Here is a 17,388-nt window from a genome sequence, read left to right as displayed (position 1 = left end):
TGGCTGAGGTGCCTGAGCACGAGGTCCCTGTGTTCGCATAACTGATCTCGAGAGTGTGCTAATATGAGTCAGTTGTCGAAATAGTTCAGGATGTGCACACCCTGTTCTCTCATGGAAACAAGGGTCCCCTCCTTGTCCCCTCCCCTCCTTGTGGAGTGAATGGCCCAATCCATCTCCGGGTCGCCCGTCCTAGGGCTGCTTGCTCTTGGCTTTACCGCCCTGCTTGGCAGGGGCCTGGACGGGTAGGGGGTTGCCTGCCTGCGACTGGCTCCTTGGCTCCACTTAGGTGGAGGCTGCTGCTGCAGCACGGGAGCGAGGGCAGACACAGAAGGCCGCCCCGGCGACGAGCAGACTGAGGGGCTGCGGGCAATGGGATGGAGGCAGCAGTTGACCGCCGCAGCAGGATGTGCTTGATGGTCTCAGTCTGCTTTTCAGCCAGTTTCTGCTGGGTAAAGTTCTCGACTACCTTGCCTTTGAGTGCTCTCAAGCGCACCTTACCAGCTGTGAGAACAGCTTTTGTTTGCTCAAGTCAAAACAAAAGCAAAAAAAAAAAGAAAGTGAGAGAATAAAGACCACTCGCGCTGCTGTGCTGTCACCCGCACCAGTGTGGAGAGGTCCGAAGAAGAAGAAGCTCACTCAGTTTCACAATCTCCTTGAAGGTATGTAGAACACATCGAAGTGCTTGGCTCCAAAAACTGATGAAATCCATATAAATATAGATGAAGTTGAGGAAAATGATGATTAAGAGTTTATATTCTACACTAATACAACACACTAACATGACCAGTCATCAAAGTACAGCATGGATAAGCAGCAAAAAGATCTAATAACCAAATAAATGTTTTCTATTTTATGTTTGAGCTGTATTTTAGTTTCGCCATTTGGCTGTAAAGAATGTTTACCTGTACAGAAGGTTACTAACGTTTACTCTATTGAAGGTTTTTTGATAAAAGACTACACACTAGAGTCATCTTTATTCCTTGTGTTGCGAGGACTTTGTGGACTTATGGAACCCATAAGGAATGGTAATGCTTGAAAATACTGTTTTCTCCGATTTGAGGTACAGTGGAGAACTTTGGTTATACCAGCTATAATCCTCTAGATAGAAAGGTCATCTTGGACTTAAATTGAAGCTTATAAACTTGGAAAGTTTTTCATATACATTTGAGACAGTGATATATATAATAAAATGCTTGAAAATGATCACTTTTGATGACAATTTGTCAGGCGGACAGCCATTTTTTAATCTTTTGGGGTATGTTGAGGGTGATATTTGACAGAAAAAAGGCAGCAATGCCCAGAATCTTTTTCTGCTAGTTTCCCCTATGTGTCAGGATACACCATGCAAAATTTTAGGGTTATATGGCCATTTATGTAGCTGCAGTACCTTTATATTCACAATTACATCATTCCGCCAAAAGCTTTTTCCAAAAAGGGTGTTTTTTGGCCCCTGAGACCAAACGGGGCCGAGTTGGGGGTGGTCATTATCAACTTGTGATGGCCCAAGGTATAAGATAATAGGAAATAATAGTGAAAAAAAGGTAGCAAAAACATCCTGAGGAGTGGACCTGGCTCCCGGCCTATAAAGAAGGTCCATTGGCAGTTGCTTGTCTTTTTAAATTAACGCGCAAAACAATATAACGTTAGACAATGTAACAACGAGAAGAAAAATTAAAACATAGCAAAGAGAAAAAATATGGTTAAATAAAATAATAAAAAATGTAAAACATTGACAAATAAATATATAATAAAATACTTACAAGTTTTGTGAATTACAAGTCAGTTAAACATTAAAAATAATTGAAAACAATTGTTTAAAAGCTTTTTTTGCCTAGATATTCAAACGGTAGTTCTCAGCGTTGGTTGCCCTGACTGGACGTCGTTACGTCAGTAGATACTGAGCGCTTACGTCTTGCGGGACGGGTGCGCGCACGTCGCTGTCACTCAGAGTTGGTTGTAGGAAATGCGGACACGGCGATGTCAGCAGGGCCGTGTTTATCTCTTCCAGCGATGTGGCCCGATTCCCATTTCAGGGAGGTTTCTTGACTTTCTCAAACGCAAATGCACAAGTGCACTCAATGCCAGCACTGATACGGATCTGTTTGCGCGCGGATGAGTGGGAACCCAGTGCGGAGCGGCAGTGTTTAGCTAACCGTTAGCCCTTCAACACACCACCCTCCACACACAGACCCCTAACCGCACTTTTAGGTTTATCATTTAAACTTTCCTATCGGCCCAGAGGCTTATCAACGGCCTGCCTTCCTTGCGCCTTAAACCCGTTCAACGTCGGCGGCGGTGGCGGGGGGTCACGGCAACCGGTGTGGACAGGAGCCCCCCCGGCACGGACGGACAGATCCCTCAGCTGCGGGTGAGTCTGCACACTCTTCTCTATTGTCCTCTCTCAGATGAGACAGATGTGTCAAAACAGATCAACACAGTTAAATAACACTATTTTCCTGCGCCGTAAACCGGGAAGTTGAGCTGATCGGCCGCACTGGACACTGTAGGCATGAGCTAGCAAGTTAGCAGGCCAGTTTCAGCAACTAAATTAGTACATTACAATTAACTTATAATTTTGTGTACATCGTATGTATCACGGAGTGATTCTCGGCATAATTAAGACACGTTTGATGAGAGGCTGTTGAATGACAGATCGGACAGCACGATTAGCTGCTTTAGATTAAACTTGGCAGTCACAAATCCAGCTACTCCTGCGGGTTAAGTCTCAGGTACCAAATGGTCACTTTATGACCTTGCTTGTGTGTCTTATGACTGTAGTCTTCCGTTTAAAAGCGTGATGTATTTTTGTATAGCTGTTGGTCTTTTAGAAATGGAGGTTTCCCGGTATCCGGTACCACTGTATTATTGTCCAGTCACCTCACATGTGTGGTTTTAGCCACGCTGCGATTGACAGCTCGCACGTTTGCACCAATGCCTTTTTTAAAAACTGTCCCTGAAAGTTATTTTGTGTGGTTTGTTTACACCTCATCTCGGTCCTCACACTTTAGATATTATTAGTCTTGGTCACCCGGAACGAGCACAGTTCATGTGTATGGGTGGAGTCCCAGTAGCATTGTCCGATTCCTGAACGAATTGTTCTTTTGAGCCGGATCGTTTCAGTGAATCTTTTGAACCGATTCACAAAATCAGTTCGAACGATTCATTTACGATTCGGGCTTTTAACCAACAACAAAAATTACTTCAAGAGTATTTGGAGGATTTGACAGATGGGGAAGGACAAATACATTACTTTAATCAAACGATATATGATCGTTTATCTTCACATACGAGTTGGTTGGTTGAATAATAGCTTTAAAATGGTGTAAACCCGTTTTCAGCCAATAGATGTAAATGTTTAGCATTGTCCAGGGGTGTAATTTGTGGGGGGGTTGGGGGGGGAGATAACCCCCCCCCCCCCCAATATTTAAATCTATGCATTACAACCCCCACAATATTTATACCATGATCACATGAAAAATATGCAGACCCAAACTTCAACTTCAACCCCCCCAATGTTCAAACCAAATCTACGCCCTTGGCATTGTCTAATGTAAATGCTAATTTATATTTAGGTACCAAATGACTGTTCTTTTTAATATTAATTTATGAGCATTTTTAATTACGCCATGTCTTAAACGGATCATTGAATCATTTTTGCACCGGTCTGAAAACCAATTTGTGCAAATGAGCAAGACTTCCTATCTCTACCACAAAGACTTCCTGATGAGTTTTAGAGTTTTACAATTAGGTTATTAATGGTTTATTGTGCGATAACTCTTTAGTACACATTACTTTTTAATAGTCATCTGACTTCTGTGAATGTTTTATCAGCTTTTAGACACCCCATAGTTTGACAATCACACATGGTTTGTGTTTCAAAACCTAGTGAGCTGTCTGCCTAGACAGCATTTGTGCTTTACATTCACAAGCATGTTCGAACTTTCAGCCACGGTGCTTCTGTCAAGGAATCACTTCCTTTTTATCTCCTGTCAGCATGTGTACTCGGACACATTTATATATAGATCATACGGAAGTCTATGAGGCAGATCTCAGTGTAAGAGGAAATAGTGGTAACCTGTTCCTTTACACTGTACCTAAACTAGATCTGTAAAGACTTGTGCAGCCCATCATATCACTGTTGTTTGCATCTGTTTAATTCATATTCATTGAGACTTTCTTTGAAACAGCTCACCATTGTCTTTACCAAACAATTGAAAGGTCCTCTGGTCTGAATGTCTCTTACTCTTTAGGATATGCTTAAATACAATGCTTCATGTCACGTGTTGTTACCCTTTATTTATTTTAGTTACTAATTTAGATTTAAAACGATAATTAATCTAAACCAATTTATGCTATTTTAATACTTATTCAGCAAGAATGCTGTAAAGACATTTAAATGTTACTAAATGTTTATTTCTCTGGATAAATTGCAAGAATATTAAATTGACAACAGCATTATTTCACAAAATAACTGGTTTTACTGTATCAAATGAATGTAGCCTCGGTGAGCAGAAGACATTTAAAAAGCGTTTTTAAGAAATCTTACCAAAACTTTTGAATGGTAGTGTGTATTCTGGGTTAAAATAATACCCATTGTAGTTCTCTCTAGGATCTACAAGTTAAGCTGTCAGTTACTACATAAAATAAAAACTCATGTCACGGATTGTATAAGCAAACAAGAAATGTGTGGATATTTGCCCCATAGACTTCTATTGTAAGTGCATTTCTCTATACATTTTTTAAAATAATATTCCTCAAAGACATGTCATTCTAGAAGTCTTATTGTCTTACTTGTAACAAATGGATTATTGATAGAGGATAAAACAAATATAGAATAACCAACACAATCCTGTCTAGCTAGTGCGCTTCCCATAATTTTTATGCATTAGGTCAGTAGTCGGGAGAGTGCGTTTTTGATTACCTCTGAAAGTGGTCAAAAGTGGACAAGCTCAAAACACTGTAGACCCCGTTTACACCTTTATTTAGAGTCGTCCACTTGTGATCGGATTGACAAAAACGCTTCTTAATACCAGGTTTAAACAGGGCCTTTAAGTTGGATGAGACCAGCTTTAGAAACTGCTTATTTTCTGTCATATTTTTGAACATTTCCATTTTTATGAAATACTATATTTCAGGATAGTTTTTCCTCTCATTTATTTTAATTGATAAGAGAGAATAGTATCTGACTTGTGATGATTGTGAGAAAGAGACAGTCAAAGGTGATCAGAGATTGTTTTTGGAGCAGCACACTTGAGTTTAATGCCTTTTAGGTGTGTATGTTATTATTTTAAGGTGAAAAAATGGGAAAAATCGTATCTCTGAAGAGCTGTGATATGAGACATGCTCATGGAATTTGACAGAAGATTTATTTGGTTCTTTTTTTATACGTTTGTTAATGTTTTCTCTCTTTTCCTGCCAACTGAGAGTCTTCGTCACATTTAAACTTCAATGCAGACATTCACTTCTCAGACCAAAAGGGGCTTACTCTTTTAATGAAATGACAGCGTTTGTTTTTATTCTTGTATTTCAAGGAATAATAATCGCTGACTCTGGTTTTGTCTCTCTTTTGATCAGCTGTATCATTGAGGAGCAGCTATGGCTGAAATCTCCGCCCTCACCCCCTCCCCTCCCAGTATGAGCGACCAATCAGTGCCTGCTCCCTCCAGCCCACAGCCTCTCCCTTCAGAAACTCCCATCCCAAAATCATCTCTCTACGGGGACCGAGCCGTAATGGGAAACCCGATGTTACAGGGAGGTGGAAAAAACTCTTCGTCTTGGGAGCCCACACCTGGCCAAAACAATGCAGCTGCCTCTTCAACAGCAACAAAGAGTGCTGTTGGACCACCAGTAGAGGTACTAGCTGCCACAGATACAGAGTCTAATGGGAAAAGTGATTTCATTGGCCAAACAGAACGGCACACTGAAGCACAGGGCTCAGAGCAGGAACAGCAGATGCCTCTGTCGCCTGAACTTAATCCCAGTCCTAATCTGTATCCCATCGTTCAAGTCAGCCAGAATTCCAGTCCTGCTCCCCCCATGGACGTTCCCCCTCAGTTTACCCCTCCTCCCGTTCCAGTCTCCAACCCGGCCCCCTCTTCACAAGATTCCAGGCAAACAGAAGCACAAACAGCCCCACTGCCCGAGCCCATCCAGAACCCTGAACCCAACAGTCCCAGCGCCGATAAGATGACCCCTGAGCCCCCCTGCACACCCTCCAGGGTCGAACCCCCAGCTGTACTGGTGCAGGAGTCTGGTGGGTCCGTGTTTCTGCCCTCCACGTACAGGCGTCCAGCCCCGGACACGCTCAGCTACCTGGAGTCGGCCAGCCTGATGTCAGGAACTCTGGAGTCTCTGTCAGGGCTCGGCGAGGACGGCAGCTCGGTGGGGTCAGACTCGGAGATCAACGGTCCAGTGAGGCGTACTGATAAATATGGCTTCCTGGGAGGAGCGCAGTACAGTGAGGGAAGGTGGGTGGTTGTGAACCGAATGACACAAAAACACGTTCTCACATTCTCACGTAAAGACTAGCCACTTCAGATTATAAGAGCATGTCACATATTTCAGCATTTAATGTGTTAAAAGAGTGTTTTACAATGTATAAATTCTTCCTTTTCCTGCATATTGAAACTTGCCTCTATTTGCTTTTTGACTGTCAGCTGCATGCTTGTCAACTTTTTTATGATATTAATGTAATATTTTAATCTAATATTGCTTATTATAATTAATGTTACTACTTATATAATTATATTTAAAGTAAACTTGAAACACTGTTCAATTTGAAACTTTGATTCAACGATTCATTTTGTATCTTCCCTGCAAATATTACCTGAAGTCTTTGTTTTTCATATTAAAAAGTATATATTGAAATGTAAGATGGTAAATATTGATATCTATTGCTGTTTTATATACATTTTATATAAATATTTTTATATAATTATAATTTAATAGTGTTAATTTAGTGCAACACATTGGAAAACAGGCATTTATGATTTTAAACTAGTGTTTTACTGTTTTTAAGCCATTTCCGAACAAATACATAAAATGTATATTGATTATTGTGAAAGGCAGAAAAACATTGATCAACCCCAGCACAAGAAGTCCATGAACATACGTTAAGAAAGGATTTGATTTCATGTTGAAACTCATATATTGAATATACTTCTGTTTGGCTCTACTTGGTTTGATAATTCAGAGTAAGGATTTATAATGAATGAGATTGATAGGGTAATTGCCAGCTCCTGATGTGAAGTGTGCTACTGGGGTATTAATAATTTACGCCTACAGCCGAGAACAGGATGAGCATTTGGTGCGTTTTTCCTGTGTCCGTCTCTCTCGCTGCTTATGTGTTTGTTGTAAGTGACTCAGATTGTGCTGAGAGGGCTTGTCTGAGTCAGAGTGCACTGACTGTCTCACTTTTTGTCTCTCTCTTCCCCCGGCTGTCTCTGCTTTATCTCTAGTACTGAGTAATTGAACTTAAAATAGGCGCTAACACTGTCCTTTACGTTTAAACGTTTCCTTTTTTAATTCCTGCTCAGCCTAACTTATTAACCACCACATGCTTTTTCAGCTATTTAAAAATGGTCAGTGTGGGTTAGTCTTAAATTAGACTTTCTCATATGCTCAGCGTGCTGTCTGTCAGATTTAGTTCTCTGCTATTTTTGTTTACAAGTTATTGTCTCAGTCAGACAGGTTCACAAGTACCTGAATTAGTGTCTAGTCAAGTTACAAGGCTAAACAAATCTCAAAGCCTATTTATTCACATATTTGCTACAGGTTCATTGTTAAAAAACGAATTTTGTACATTTAACTAATTTACAATTAGTAAATTATCTAAAACATTAATTTTATTATACATTTTTAAAGGTATTAACTTAAATTCAATACATTTAAACAGTGTAGCAATGTTCTGAGATGTTATTTCTTGTCTGTAAGCTACTGACTTGTTCACTATGTTCACAAATTTCTACTTTAGAGACCGAGTGAAGGCTGAACTTAAGTAAGTTGTGTCATTTATTTTTTTACCAGATGGTTTCCTGAATAGTGTAAATATTGGCTCTGTGCTGCAATCTTGTGTTTGAGCATCTTGACAAGCCCCAAATAGCGTGATTTGTTCAATCAGTGGTGTGAGTTTGGGGTGGGACAATTGTTTTTTGGTTTGTCCTTCTAAAACTATTATTGTTTTTGCAATTCTGTTTAGTGCCGCAGAAATCACACACTTTGACTAAGACCAAAGCCTCAGACACGAGGTTTTCTATCTGTCTGGCATCACTACTACTTGGCTTGTTCATTTGGTAGATGTTTTATCTTTACAAAGCTACAAAACTGACAACACTTTGTTTATAAGTGACATGGTTACACATTACTACATGTAGTAATAACAGTAAATTATGCATAATTACAAGTAACTAACCCTAAACCTAACCCTAACCGTAACTAAATGAAGTACATTTATGTAATTAAGTACAATGAAACTACGTCACCTTAAAATGTATTGGAACCCAAAAGCATTAATTTACCAATAACTCTGAAGATTTCAGGGCTTTCTAATTAGTTTTGAGAGATTCAAAATTAGCAATTGTCTGTATATTAGATGTCTGTTCAGAGTAAACCATTTCGACTTTGAGCCATTTGTCAAAAGCGCAACAGTATCTCAGGGCTTGTGTGGGTGCTTGTAGGTTTATGCGTTGTATGTGGTTTATGTGTTTGTGAATCCCTCTCTCTTGTAGCGAGGCGGAAATCGCTGTGGCAGTGGCGAGACAGAGAGAGATGAAATGGCTGGACATGTTCAGAAACTGGGACAAATGGGTATCCCGGCGCTTTCAAAAGGTCTGTTTCTTATTTAAAGGGTCACAGAAAGACATTCCTGACTGGATTAGAAAATACAGTGCTTATGAATGTTGATACAATCTGAGTTATGTTTTCTTTCTGATGCAGGTAAAAATCCGCTGCAGGAAAGGAATCCCTTCCTCTCTCAGAGCTAAAGCCTGGCAGCTGCTTTCCAACAGCCAGGAGCTCCTCGATTCCAATCCTGGAAAGTTTGAGGTATGGTCGGGTTGATACACCTACTGTTCGTACTCAACTTCTCCCAAGTTCATATGCTATTTCTGTTAACTATTTAGGTTTTACTATCAAGGGGCTCCTGACTAAAATTGAACAATTAAAAGACAGACACATCAGATTATATATGATGTTTTTACTGTATTACACCATTAATTGCATCTGCTAATCATATTGCATTTTGTACCAGTTCACATTTGACAGTTAAGCTGTGACCACTAACAACATTGTGTTAAACGGGCGAGAACCATTTAGTTGCAATTTGTAACCCTTTCTTTCCTTTTAAATGTTCTTATACTAGCAGTCATGTATATCTTAGTTTAGATGTTCAAAACACTAGTTTTTAATGTACAAACTTTTTTTATTATAGACATATTTGTTCACTTTCCTTTTTTTTTGTCTCTTAGGAGTTGGAGCGAGAGCAGGGAGATCCAAAGTGGTTGGACATCATAGAGAAGGACTTGCACAGGCAGTTCCCGTTTCATGAGATGTTTGCTGCTCGCGGAGGACATGGGTAAATTCAGATGAGGGTTTTATCAAGAGAAAGAGTGATGTAAGGCTTTTATTTAGATTGTTACACAATCCTGGAAACTGAAGGAAGGGATTTTTTTTCCCCTTTGTGTTTTTGGTTTGCTTTGTGGTTTTTTATATTAGTCTTTATTCACTGCATAGTGCACATATTGATACCAGCACTGACCCTCTCAAGCCCAAGGGATACTTTTTTTTTTTTTTACTGTACTGTACACGTCTGCCTGATTTTTGTAACCAATGCCACTTGAAGGCGAGCCTGCAACCTTAGCCGAAAAAAGCGTAACGCCTGTGGTTGGCAGGGAAGAAAACAAAGAGGCCGTTTTTTTTTTATGGATGTCAATGGAGGAGAGGTTCACTACGCTGAATAAACCACTTTTGTGAGGAAATAGCTAATCATTTGATGATTTGTCAGCCTATCAGCTAATCTTCAACATGTTTGCTCTTAAACATTGGGACAGTTATGATTCAGTTTACGGCACTTTTCATTTAATTCTATGGTATCCGGAAACAGTGATGGACTGTCGCATAACTCACGAAATAACGAAATTTAATGACGTCAAGGCTGTAATGTGATTGGTTATTAAGGCACACGTGATCCAAGTTTGCTGTTACGCATTTGCCAATGGTAGAGCCATGGACCCTCATATCTCCCAATAATAAGAACATTTCTGCGTCCGAAATCGAATACTTCCCTAATATATAACATGCGAAAAACAGTACAGCAACAGAGTAGTATGCCCGAATACACAGTATTCAAAAAACAGTTGGTGAAAAGTACCCGGATGACACAAAACTTCCGGCAAGATTCTAAAGTGCGCATATGGACACTTTACTTCCCCCATCAGGCTACGAGAGAGGATTTATGAATGGAAATGAAGTGACGCAACTGACTCTGGTAGGTCACGTGACACAGTGACAACATGGTGGATGTAGTACCTCTGAATTTCATTCATACTACACACATTCATACTATATAGAATTTAAGTTTTTCAACAGTCATGAAGTAAATTCAAATGTAGTACCCACTCAAAAAGCCCGCAGTTTCGGATGCAGTGCATCTCTGTTCCACAAGGTGGCAACACTGGCCCGGGTAAAATAATACAATGACATTTTTATCGGTCATAACTTCTGGAGAAAAACAGCGCAGACACTGGACAAAGATGAAACTTTCTAGAGTGCATGTGTCTACCCCTATCAAATGGAGTATACTTTAAAAGGCTACATGTTCGACTGTATGCATACACTAGCTTTTGCGTTAGAAAACAAAAGCAAATTATACTTTGAGCTTTAGTTTTATACTTCCCCACACTTTCACATCTCTCCTCTGCTCTGTTGTTTCTCACTTCATCTATTATATGTTGGGAAATATATCTATGCCAAGCAGATAATATATTACCCAATTCAAACAGTACATTTTAAAAGGGGGGAAGAAAGGATTATTATTAATTTATTATATTATATCTAATAATAATAAGATATTTATTTTTGTGATGTGAACAATAATGTGATGAAGCATGTTGTGTTTTGATTGTTTAAACTTTAAAAATAATTGATATTATTATTAATTATTTTTAAAAAATTGTCAAAAGTTTTATGCGTGTGTTTGTGTGTGTGTTTGTGTGTGTGTGTGTGTTCAGGCAGCAGGACCTGTTCCGTATACTGAAAGCCTACACAATCTACCGGCCGGATGAAGGCTACTGTCAGGCCCAGGCACCAGTGGCGGCAGTGCTGCTCATGCACATGCCCGCTGAGGTAAGACAGAGTTGAACAAAGCTCAGTCTGGGTTGCAGTTCTTGGCTGATTTTCTTTAAAAGGACAGGATGAAGATAATATGACTAGAGTAATATCACAGGATATAACCCTGTCACCATCTTCACTGTTATTTTGTTCTAGCAAGCCTTCTGGTGTCTTGTGCAAATCTGTGAGAAGTTTTTGCCTGGCTACTACAGTGCTGGGTTGGTGAGTAACAAAAAGAGACTCTTACTAGGACCACAGAGGAGAGTGTTTATTTTTTATAAACTCCTCTTTCTTCTCCTCTCCTGTCCATCAGGAGGCTATCCAACTGGACGGAGAGATTTTTTTCTCTCTTCTGAGGAGAGTGTGTCCCATGGCTTACCGTCACCTGAAGAAATTTAAGATCGACCCCATCTTGTACATGACGGAGTGGTTTATGTGCATTTTCTCCCGTACGCTGCCTTGGTCTTGTGTCCTGCGTGTCTGGGACATGTTCTTCTGTGAAGGTCAGTCATACACATTTCAGCAGTCTTCAGAGTCACATGATCCTTCAGAAATCATTCTGATATGCTGATTTGGTGCTCAAGAAACATTTATTATCAGAATAAGAGCGTATTTAAGCATTTTTTAATGTTGTTTGTCAGGAGTGAAGATCGTGTTCCGGGTGGGTTTGGTGCTACTTAAGCAGATGCTGGGGTCTGTGGATAAGCTCCGTGAAGTGCAGGGCATGTACGAGACCATGGAGCGACTAAGGAACATCGCCCCTGAAAGCATCAAGGAGGAAGTTCTGGTGCAAGAGGTGTGCACACAAACTCACTCTTACAAGAAAGCTCACAATAGAGAAGTAGCAGTGCAGTACGCTGTGTCCTTTCTCATACTCTCTGCTCTGTTTTCAGGTGGTCTCTCTGTCTGTGACGGAGGCCCTGATCGAGAGGGAGTGCGGCATTCAGGTGCGTAAGTGGCGGGAATCTCGTGGAGAGTTGACCCACCAACCGAATCGTCGTTTGCATGGCACACGGGCCATCTTCGAGCAGAAACACCGGGCCGCTGCGATCAGCTCTGGCGGCAGCCTGTCATTTCTGGGTGGTCATATCCCTCCCCCCGGACCCTTGCGTGCGTCATCAAGCCTCCTGTCACTTCCTGGTCTTAGAAAGTCCAAGATGCCATTTCATTCACAGAATAAGAAGAGCTCCACCTCTGGCAGCTTGGGCCAGGATATCGTCCCAATGCAGCCACTTGGGGGCAGCTCCAGTGCAGTAGCCTCAAAACCTCCAGTGCCGTCTGCCTCTAATGCTGGAGCCGGTGGGCGTCCCCCGGCACCGCATGGGCCCAGTCCTCTAGCTACAACATCTTCTACTACCACGCCACCGGCTCCAACCGCACACGCGTCCAGTGCGCACATGCTCCAGCCGTCGCCTAAAGTTGTCTCTGAACAAATCACCCCCACCATCCCATCACCCACCGCAAACAACTCACCGTTACCCCCGGCCCCAGATACTCCAAAAACGGCAGTAGAGGAAGACGGGAAAAAGAAAAAGAAAACCAAGGAGGACAAAAGACGGGAGAAAGAGGAGGAGAAGCTAAAATCGCGGGAGAAGAAAGATAAGGACAAGAATGATAAGGAAAGGCTGAAGAAGGAGAAGGAGAAAGCCGAGAAGGAGAAAAAAAAGGAGAAGGGGGGTAAGAAAAAGGACAAAGGGGGAGGAGGAGAGACGGAGGAGAAGAATGGAGCCGCAGCGGCGAAAGATTTGGCCTAATTCTGCCCCGTCGTTCCTTCAACAAGAAGAGCACTAGGAATCGAGATGGCTGCAGACTGGTGAAAAGAGACAAAGAGGGAAAGCGAACAATGTCCTGTAACGTCCATTTCATCTCAAGTACTCATTTCACAAGGATAACTGGATCTCTGCATCTGCCCCTGCCCCTGCCCCATGTCTCTCATCTCGTCTGCACAGTGCTTTCACCCAATGCTACAACAGGAAGCGGTTCTTACTCAGCTTTTTATTCTTTTTTTTTCTTTTTTTTGAAGTTGGCTACCTGATTGATGAGATCAGCTGGATAATTAGTTGTCAATTCTAGTGTACTGGGTGCCATGGTGTACATACAGTAGACCTCTAGCGCCATCTGTGCCAGTCCAACCACACAATCCCCCTCTGTCCGTCACCCGAGAGGTGTCTCAGCCAGAATACCTAAATAAAACATTTCTGCAGTGCGAAAAGCGCAGCAGTGTCTAGTAATAAGTTGTTTTTAGTGTTCTGGAGGACCTATTTATTCATCGTACTGTTGCTTGTTAGTGTGTGTTCTTGTATGCCTGTGCCTTGGCAGTGTAGTGAATTGTGTCAGTCTCGTGCAGCACACGGGTCTTGTCTTTCTTCTCTCTTTTCAGTCTCCTTTCAAAAGAGCTTTTAGTTCCTGTTGTGCTCTGGTAGGAGGAATTGATAAGTGTTGGGGGAGTGAAAATTGAACAGAGGGAAAGGTGTGTTCTCTTTCAAAAGTGTGGAAATAGACACTTTTAACTATCCATTTAACAAAAGTTTCAATATCCGAATTAACATAATTACTAAGAGGAAATCAAAACTGTTCTTGGTGAGTGTGCTTGTGTATCTCTGCTCAAAGACTGCAAACTCGTTAGATCTCAATCCATCATGTCAGCCTCACCAAATATTTCCTCTTGCCGCAGATGAGCTTATTTATTTCTTTGTTTCTCTTTTCGAACAAATTGCATCACATAAACTGCAGTAAAGGTTAAAAATTCTGCCAAGCGTGTAGATCACTCCAGATATCTGTGTGGTTTGATGTTAATAATCTTGATGTTGATATGGATGTAGAGTTCAGACTACGATTTTAATAAATTTATGCACTGATGACTTGATTTTCAGCACTAACCTTGATGGGTTCATTAATATAGGGCACTCTCTAATCCAGTTCACATGACTCCTTTAGTCCGCGCCTTGTTGGATGGGAAGGTTTTGGTGCAGCATTGTAGCATTAACCTTTGACCTTTGAAGTTTTCGGCCTCAGGCTGTTTTGGTGTATAAACTATTAATTTAATCGGATGAAACCATGTAATATCTATTACGGCTATTTTTAGTCTTATTTTGGATTAGATTTTTTTATTTTTCTATGCAAGTAAATGGAGGCCTGGTAGACTGGAATGGCAGTGATCTTTGTTTTAGGAGAGTGTTGTATTTAATCACAGGATTTATTTTTTTTCTTTTATTTTCATGCGCTGAAAATTATTTTTGCACATTTTTCTCCCAACATCCTGGAGAACAAAACCAAGCAGTTGTTATTTATTTTAGACATTTTATAATCACTAGCTTGTCTAATTTTACTGCAGTATTTGTTTCATGAGAGATGATTTCATACTGATTATTATTTTGTTCTGATCTTTTTTTTTATTTTTATTATTATTATTATTATATGTCCCATTGAAGGGGGAAATGATCCCAAAGAGTTGTGAAAGAAAAGGAATGGATCAATAAAATGTGTGCAAGGCATTTCTGTGGTAATTAAATGTTAAATATTGTCCTTAACAAAACTTTAACTCGAAAAGTGTTACTCTTGATGAACACTGGTGAACTGAACTCCACCATAATCCACTGACCCCTCAGTATTATGAATTATTCTGATACATTCACTAGGTGATTGGACCATACTTATGCTTTTAGGGCTCAGTATATAATATTTTCTGTCAAGACAGAAGAAACCTGATGTGGTTTCTGGGTTGCGATATGGTAGCCAATACTCTGTCAATGTTTTAATGGTGTCTCCTGTGTTTACTGGACTCGTTGCATCGTTCAGTTCCAACTGCAGGGGATCAACCCTCCTCCTCACCTATCAGTGGTGCCCTTACTGACCTCAGTGGTCATTGCTTCCTCTAAAGGCACTGCTGTTCAAATGAAAAGCAAGCCAATTATGTCTATGCAAACTTCGTTCCTAAGTAACTGTTTGCACAATGTAGATGTTGACATTTATGTTGTGGCCACCAGGGGCCTCCGACTACCTTCACTGTTGACACGAGCACTGGATCTGCTGAAAGTGGAGTGGAGTGTGATGTCCATGGCCTGTTACTTTCAGATAACCTGGGTGATCTAGATTAAGGTGTTTAATTATTCTTAATAATTGCTCTAAGTTCTAAGCACTGGCATAAATCTGGTTTTGCACCTGTCAGGCCATCTTCACTAACACCATCCTGTCTGTATTGCCAACCAAGGGTACAACCGGTGGACTTAAAATGGTTCAGACCCTCTGCTCACCAATAATGAATGAAAGGCCACCCAGTGTTGGTTTACTAACACTCTGAGACAGCTGGGACTGGGTGTGAAGTAGTTTGACTTGTCTTATGGATTTCTGCATTGGTAAATACGATGCATTGGTAAATACAATGATTTCTGCATTGGTAAATATGCATTGGTAAATTAATTTTAATAATTTTCATTTTAGTGTTTGTTTAGATTAGTACTCTCATTCTGTCCTTTGTATGTCTCATACTTGTTTTTAAGTTTACATGAAACCATTTACAGTTGAGAATGAAATAAATTCATAGATGAAGACAGCTGTTCAAAAACTGCTGAAGAGGAAGTTCACAGTGTATTTAATAATTAATTACAGGTGTGATGAATAATAAATAATATATTAAAATCTCCCTCAAGAGTGTTTTTTTTTTTCTTCTATTCATGTTATGAGTTATTTTAAGTGTCATTTAACTATTTTGATACAATTAATTAGTCACCATTCGACAAAATTGTACATCACGTGGTTCGGGAGACGGCTACACAGGATTATTTTTTTCAATTGAGGGTGTTGCAGGGGCTGTTTAATCGAAAGTCTCAGTTTATTCAATGAGAAATCTATTGCAATTTCTTGTATATGTTAACCTTATGTGGGAATGTACATTAAGTACTTTTACTCAGATCGCACTTGACTCCAGAACGGCGCGAATTTTTGAGGTGAGGTATTTTTACCTAAATCGTAATTATTTTCTCACCCATATGTCGTTCAAAACTTTTTTTTTTTTTTTTCTGTGGAAGGAAGAGAAAGTGTTTGTTTCGGTCAAATGAGGGTAAGAGAGATGGATTCCAAAAATAATTGACTCCAAAGGTTGATAATTCTGAATGAAAAATCGCCATGAATCTATCTATAGATTCATAGGCCTAGCTATAGTGGAAAGTGTGAGCTACACTGAAAAACAGATTTTTTACTAGTGCTACAATCATTGATTTGGAATTCCAAGAAGAAACAATGTTTTTAATGCTTTTTTGAAACACTAAGACATGGTTCTCCACTTTTCAAGTTTTTTTTTCTGTTCAGTTTTCAAGTTGTGCTCACTGCAGAGTCAAATGACGCACAGCTCCACCTTTCTGGATGTCATGGGTTCAGTTCTGGGTAAGGTTAGGGTGTGGTTGGATATTCTAGTTCCACCTATTACGTCCAAATTACATTCAGAGAGGGGGAGCTGGACTTCACACTCCACCCATGGCTCTGCACTGGCTCACATTTTCACATGCGAGTTGCAAATTAAATATAGCAGCACAACCCTAAATATAGGGTTTTAATGTTTTTTGAAACCCTAAGACCTTTTCACTGCATTTCAGATAGTGAAAATACGTTTGAATGTGTGTGAAGTTTGCCAAAAAAATAATCAGGACAAAGTCAGTTATAAATGACACCACTCTAAAGATTTTTAGTCTTAAATAGATGTAAAATATAAAGTCATATGTTTTTTATAGCTGTGATTTCATAATTAGTCCAATATAGGGTTATAATATACAGAGTTATAGAAATATATCTTCATATTTTGACGTAAAGCTTAATTTTATGAGAAGGCTACTTTCTACTACCTTTATACTGTGGTCACGATGAGATTAGGTGAACAAGTTCATTCGGTCTTTCTTTAATAGTAAAACAAAGAACTGAAAACAGTGAGGAAGTGAACAGCCCTATAATTGGCCTATACTGCCTGTGCAATGTCCCGCTTTTTACACTCATGACAAATAAATAAATATGCTCAGAGAGAATGCAAAAGAAAATCTCTATTGGGTGAACTGTTCCATACATGCATCACCT

The 17,388-nt window shown here is 40.1% G+C and overlaps 1 protein-coding gene across 2 annotated transcripts; it reads left to right on the top strand.

Moving 5' to 3' along the window:
* Nucleotides 1-1,927: 1,927 nt before the first annotated feature.
* tbc1d10b (TBC1 domain family, member 10b) lies at nt 1,928-15,961 on the top strand. 2 transcript variants are annotated; one of them, XM_079875374.1, is made up of 11 exons: nt 1,928-2,368; nt 5,575-6,467; nt 7,973-7,996; nt 8,727-8,826; nt 8,935-9,042; nt 9,465-9,571; nt 11,226-11,340; nt 11,482-11,547; nt 11,639-11,828; nt 11,967-12,121; nt 12,219-15,961. In XM_079875374.1, the coding sequence occupies exons 2-11, from the start codon at nt 5,596-5,598 to the stop codon at nt 13,077-13,079; spliced, it is 2,598 nt and encodes an 865-aa protein (XP_079731500.1). In that variant the 5' UTR covers nt 1,928-2,368; nt 5,575-5,595; the 3' UTR covers nt 13,080-15,961. The 2 variants fall into 2 exon arrangements, with proteins under 2 accessions (XP_079731500.1, XP_079731501.1); XM_079875375.1 differs by lacking the exon at nt 7,973-7,996 and having other exon boundaries at nt 1,943-2,368.
* Nucleotides 15,962-17,388: the final 1,427 nt, after the last annotated feature.

Source organism: Squalius cephalus, assembly GCF_949319135.1.
Source record: "Squalius cephalus genome assembly, chromosome: 1".
Lineage (NCBI taxonomy): Eukaryota > Metazoa > Chordata > Actinopteri > Cypriniformes > Leuciscidae > Squalius > Squalius cephalus.
Note: the sequence above shows the minus strand (reverse complement) of the source record. Positions and strands in the feature narration are given on the sequence as shown.